This window comes from Calidris pugnax, unplaced genomic scaffold (assembly GCF_001431845.1).
Source record: "Calidris pugnax isolate Ruff unplaced genomic scaffold, ASM143184v1 scaffold205, whole genome shotgun sequence".
In the NCBI taxonomy this organism is placed as follows: Eukaryota; Metazoa; Chordata; class Aves; order Charadriiformes; family Scolopacidae; genus Calidris; species Calidris pugnax.
Window position 1 is genome coordinate 118,864 of NW_015090943.1, and position 5,956 is coordinate 124,819.

At 62.0% G+C, this 5,956-nt stretch overlaps 1 protein-coding gene across 1 annotated transcript in view; it reads left to right on the plus strand.

The window, feature by feature from the left end:
* Nucleotides 1-635: 635 nt before the first annotated feature.
* Nucleotides 636-5,956, plus strand: part of TMEM82 (transmembrane protein 82) — an 8,179-nt gene continuing 2,858 nt past the window's right edge. The window contains exons 1-4 of the mRNA XM_014951871.1: nt 636-1,256; nt 1,374-1,446; nt 1,717-1,891; nt 4,092-4,500. Coding sequence (XP_014807357.1) covers nt 1,187-1,256; nt 1,374-1,446; nt 1,717-1,891; nt 4,092-4,500 — 727 coding nt within the window. The 5' untranslated portion in view covers nt 636-1,186. The remainder of the gene's footprint in view (nt 1,257-1,373; nt 1,447-1,716; nt 1,892-4,091; nt 4,501-5,956) is intronic.

Below are 5,956 nucleotides of genomic sequence, written 5' to 3' on the forward strand. Positions count from 1 at the left end.
TGCCCCGAGTGGCCGTGGGCTCGGCCGCCCAACTGGCCACCTTCGCCTCCGCCCAGGACTGGGTCTGCCCGCACCAGGTGATGAGGAATGGGGGGGGGGGACCTGTGGGATCCAGCCCTATTTCCCCCCTATTTTGGGGGAGGAAAGCTGACGGTCGGCGCTCCCCGCAGTGGTTCGGGGAGGGCAGCTGGGCGGCCGTGCTGGCGGGGGGCATGGGGAGCGGCGTGGCCGTGGCGGTGACGATGACACCCTTCGACGTGGTCAGCACCCGTCTCTACAACCAACCCGTGGACGCCCGGGGGGCGGTAAGGACCAATTTTTGGGCAAAAAAATGGGGTGATGGGGTAAGGGGAGGGGTTTTTCCCCACGGGTGGCCTCCGGGCAGGGGTGCGCAGCCGGCTCCTCTCTCCCCAGGGCAAGCTCTACCGGGGTTTTTTGGACTGCATCCTGCAAATCTCCAGCAAGGAGGGGCTGCTGGGCTTGTACAAGGGCATCGGCGCCGTCTACCTCCGCCTGGGCCCCCACACCGTCCTCAGCCTCTTCTTCTGGGACGAGCTCAGGAAGATGGTGCAGCACCAGCAGCCCCCGGGGCCGTAGGACCAGCTCCCGCCGCCGTTAATAAAGGGGTTTTGGTTTTTTTTTTTTTTCTACTTTTTGGCGTCGTTTTGGGGTCTTTGGGGTGGTGTAAAAGAGCCAGGGGGAGGGGGGTGATAACCAGTCAAGCTGGGACCTGGAACGTGGCGATGCATCGGGATGGAGAGGATAACAGGATGCCTGGAGAAGTGGTTGAAGCACCATCCCTGGAGGTATTTAAAAGCTGGGCAGACATAGTGCTTAGGGACGTGGTTTGGTGATGGTTTTTATCAGGGTTAGGTTGGTGGTTGGACTAGATGATCTGAAAGGTCCCTTCCAACCTGGGCAATTCCATGATTCTATAAGGGTGATGATGGGGATGGAGGGGTTAAAGGTGCTGGTGGTCCCTTGGTCCCACCATGTGCATCCCATCACTGCATCCCTAATTTTCCCCTCCCCCGGGGCAGCTGGAGCTCTGACCTAGAGGAGCTGAGCTCCAGCTGCCCTGGCTTGCCCCGGCAATGATTTACTAGCCCGAGGGGCCGCTCCCAGCCTCCACCCCGTGGACCTTGGAGCCGGGGCCTGGTTACGCCGTGGCTCCTCTCCACCAAAAATGTTCTCTCTGGGGTCCTGGCTGCCGGGGCTGGCGTGGGGCTGGGCGCTGCTGGATGCCCTGCTGCAAGGTGAGACCCCCCCTCAACCCCCTTCCCCCCCCAGGGGTGGCCTGGGGACGGCTTGGGGGACACCCTTTGGTGTTGGGGGGACACCCCGGTGACCCGCTGCTGCCTTTTCCCCCGCAGGGTTGGTGGGTGCCTGCGCCGTCTCGGTGCTCTGCAGCCTCCTGAAGGTTTATCTCTACATCCAGTGCCTGAAGTAAGCACCGGCCGTTCTTCTCCCCCCACCACCACCCCAGGGCTGGGGGGGGAGGGATCCATTTTGGGGAGTCACCTTTGAGATTTGCCTTTGGGATCCACCCTCAGGGTGGGATGGCTCTCAGCACCCATGGGTGCTGGTGAGCAGGGCAGGGGTTGTGACCTCCTCTCCCCACCCCTTGGGGTGGGGGGGTCTCTGGGGCTGTCACCCCGTTATGGGGTGGTGGAGGAGGAAGGGGACCTGGCTCAGTGTCCCCCTCCCTGTCCCCAGTGACCCCCAGAGGCAGGCGGAGAAGGAGGCCATCCGGGCGCAGCGGTGGGTGCTGGAGCTGCTGCACGTGGTGGTGCTGACGGCCCTGCTGGCCCTGGTGGGCTCCCGGGTGGCTGCGCTGGTGGTCCTGGAGTTCTCCCTGCGGGCCATCTCCACCCTCCTCTCCCTCGGCAAGGTGAGGTGGGGACAGGGGAAACTGAGGCACAGGGGGGGGCCGTGGAATGGTGCAGCCCTCCCGGCAACGACGGGGGCTGCAACCCCACATCACCCTGCAGCCCCTTGCTGCAATGCATGTGGGGAGGAGGGGGGCAGGGGTGGGGGGTAGCCAGGGTCCCCTCGCTGCTCTGCAGCCCCTGTGGGGCGGGCAGGGGTGGCTGGCATGGGGAAAGCCCTGCATGGCTTTGCATGCATGCCTCTGCAACCGTGCATGCCCTCGCTGCGTGCTGCTCTGCAGCCCCTGTGGGGTGGGCAGGGGTGGCTGGCATGGGGAAAGCCCTGCATGGCTTTGCATGCATGCCTCTGCAACCGTGCATGCCCTCGCTGCGTGCAGCACCTGCGGGGTTACAGGGGGGCTGCAGCGCGGAGAAAACCACGCGTGGCTTTGGAGCAGCGCGTCCCCTTGCAGCTTTGTGACACCTGTGGGGAGAAAAGGGGAAAAGTCGTGGAGAAGTCCATGCGTGGCTTTCCAGCCATGCATCCCCTTGCTGCATGCAGTGCCTGCAGGGATACAGGGAGCTGCAGCATGGAGAAAACCACGCATGGCCTTGCAACTGTGCAGCCCCTTGCTGCTTGCAGCACCTGGGGGGAGGAGAGGGGAGAAGTCCATGCGTGGCTTTGCAGCCGTGCAGCCCCTCGGTGCTCTGCAGCCTCTGCAGGGAGGATGAGGGCTGTTGCATTCCCGAAATAATGCATCCCCCCCTGCTTGCAGCACCCGTGGGGCATATGGGAGCTGCATGGAGGAGCCTATGCATCCCCTTCCTGCAGCCTTTGTGGGGTGGATGAGGATGGCTGGCATGGAGAAAGCCCTGCGTTGCTTTTCATGCATGCATGCCTTTGCAACCGTGCATCCCCTCGCTGCTTTGCAACGCCTGCAGGGCTGCAGGGGGCTGCAGCACACAGAAAACCACTCATGAGTGGTGGGTGGCATGGAGGAAACCATGCATCACTTTGCATGCATGCATGCCAAGCAAATATGCAGCCCCTTGCTGCTTGCAGCACCCATGGGGGTCTAGCGTGGAAAAGACCACGCGTGGCTTTCCAACCATGCATCCCCTCGCTGCATGCAGCACCCGCGGGGGTTATGGGGAGGGGGCTGCAGCCTGGAGAAGACCATGCATGGCTTTGCAGCTGTGCATCCCCTTGCTGCTTGCAGCACCCATGGGGGTCTAGCGTGGAAAAGACCACGCGTGGCTTTCCAACCATGCATCCCCTCGCTGCATGCAGAACCTGTGGGGTCCAGCATGGAGAAAACCATGCGTTGCTTTGCAACCACACATCCCCTCGCTGCATGCAGCACCCGTGGGGGTTATGGGGAGGGGGCTGCAGCCTGGAGGAGGCCATGCATGGCTTTGCAGCTGTGCATTCCCCTGCTGCATGCAACACCCCTGGGGGTTAAGGGGGGGCTGCAGCCTGGAGAAGACATGCATGGGGGCTGCAGCCGTGCATCCCCTCACTGCTTGCAACACCTGCAGGATTATGGGGAGGGGGCTGCAGCCTGGAGAAGACCATGCATGGCTTTGCAGCCGTGCGTCCCCTCACTGCTTGCAACACCCCTGGGGATTAAGTGGGGGCTGCAGCCTGGAGAAGGCCATGCATGGTGCTGCAGCCGTGCATCCTCTTGCTGCTTGCGATACCCATGGGGGTTAAGGGAGGGCTGCAGCCTGGAGGAGGCCATGCATGGCTTTGCAGCCGTGCATTCCCTCACTGCATGCAACACCTGCAGGGTTATGGGGAGGGGGCTGCAGCCTGGAGAAGACCATGCATGGCTTTGCAGCCGTGCATCCCCTCGCTGCTTGCAACACCCCTGGGGGTTAAGGGAGGGCTGCAGCCTGGAGAAGACCATGCATGGTGCTGCAGCCGTGCATTCCCTCACTGCATGCAACACCCATGGGGAGAAGAGGGGAGAAGGCATGGAAAAGTCCATGCATCACTTTGCAACCACTCATCCCCTTGTTGCATGCAGAACCTGTGGGGTCCAGCATGGAGAAAACCATGCATTGCTTTGCAACTGTGCATCCCCTCGCTGCATGCAGCACCTGCAGGGTTATGGGGAGGGGGCTGCAGCCTGGAGGAGGCCATGCATGATGCTGCAGCCGTGCATCCCCTCGCTGCTTGCAACACCTGCAGCAGCTGAGGGGTCCGTCCCGCTCTGGCAGGGTGCCCACAGCAGCCAGCTCTACCTGCTGTGCCAGTACTCGCTGGGCTGCGGGGTCTCCTGCGCCCTCAGCTTCTTGCTGGAAGGGGCTCCCCACTCCACCTGCAACCTGGCGCTGGCGGCGGGGCTCGCGGGGCTACTGGCCACCTACGCCCGGCGCCTGGCCCACCACGTCTGCACCCTCTACGAGCTGCACAGCACGGCCCGTTACTGCGGCGTCTGCATCCTCCTCCTCGCCGCCGGGCACGGCATCCCCCGGCTGCTGCGGAAGGCGCTGGCCGTCACCTTCGCCGTGGCCGACCTGGCCGCCGTGGCCCTCATCAACCGCGACTTCCTCTCCACGGCGGAGGCCATCCGCTTCTGGACGCCCCTCACCATCTGCTACACCCTGCTCGTCATCCACATGCAAGGTGAGAAGGGGACCCAACCCCCAGTTACCCTCCTTTCCCCCCAAAAAAAAACCCCTATGTCCCAGTATGGGGCATCCAGGCAGTATATATGGGCAATATGGGGCATCCAGGGGGTGTATGGGGCATCCTGGGGCTATGTGGGGGTATAGGGGGCCACCTGGGGCTGTATATAGAGCTGTGTGGGGTATCCTGGAGCAGTGTGGGGGCAATATGGGGCATCTTGGGGGTGTATGAGACAATTTGGGGCTTTATGGAGGTATAGGGGCCCACTAGGGGCTGTACATAGAGCTGTGTGGGGCGTCCTGGAGCAGTATGGGGGCAATATGGGCCATCCAGGCGGTGTATGAGGCATTTGGGGGCTATGTGGAGGTATAGGGGCCCACCTGGGGCTGTATATGAAGCTGTGTGGGGCATCCTGGGGCAGTATGGGGACAATATGTGGCATCTAGGGGGTGTATATGGGCAATATGGGGCATCTTGGGGGCGTGTGGGACATTTTGGGGCTGTATGGGCCATCCTGGGGCTATGTGGAGGTATAGGGGGCCACTTGGAGCTGTATATAGAGCTGTGTGGGGCATCCTGGGGCTGTATGGGGGCAATATGGGGCATCCAGGGGGTCTATGGGGCATTTTGGGGCTATATGGAGGTATAGGGGCCCAGCTGTGGCTGTATATAGAGCTGTGTGGGGCATCCTGGGGCAGTGGGGGGGCAACATGGGGCATCCGGGGGTGTATATGGGCAATATCTTGGGGGCGTATGGGGCATTTTGGGGCTGTATGGGGCATCCTGGGGCTATGTGGAGATATAGGGGGGCACCTGGGGCTGTATATGAAGCTGTGTGGGGCATTATGGGGCAGTATGGGGGCAATATGGGGCATCTAGGGGGTGTATATGGCCAATATGGGGCATCCAGGGGGTGTATATAGGCAATATGGGGCGCCTTGGGGGCGTATGGGGCATCCTGGGGCTATGTGGAGGTATAGGGGCCCACCTGGAGCTATATATGAAGCTGTGTGGGGCATCCTGGGGCAGTATGGGGGCAATATGGGGTATCCAGAGGGTGTATATGGGCAATATGGGGCATCCAGGGGGTCTATGGGGCATTCTGGGGCTATGTGGAGGTATAGAGGGCCACCTGGGGCTGTATATGGAGCTGTGTGGGGCATCCTGGGGCATCCAGGGGGTGTATATGGGCAATATGGGGCATCCAGGGGGTGTATATGGGCAATATGGGGCATCTTCGGGGCATATGGGGCATTTGGGGGCTATATGGAGGTATAGGGGGCCACCTGGGGCAGTATGGGGCCAATATGGGGCATCCTGGGGCTGTATGGGGCCAATATGGGGCATCTTGGGGCTGTATGGGCATTTGGGGGCTATGTGGAGGTATAGGGGCCCACCTGGGGCTGTATATGGAGTTGCGTGGGGCATCCTGGGGGAAAGAAAAAAGAGAGGG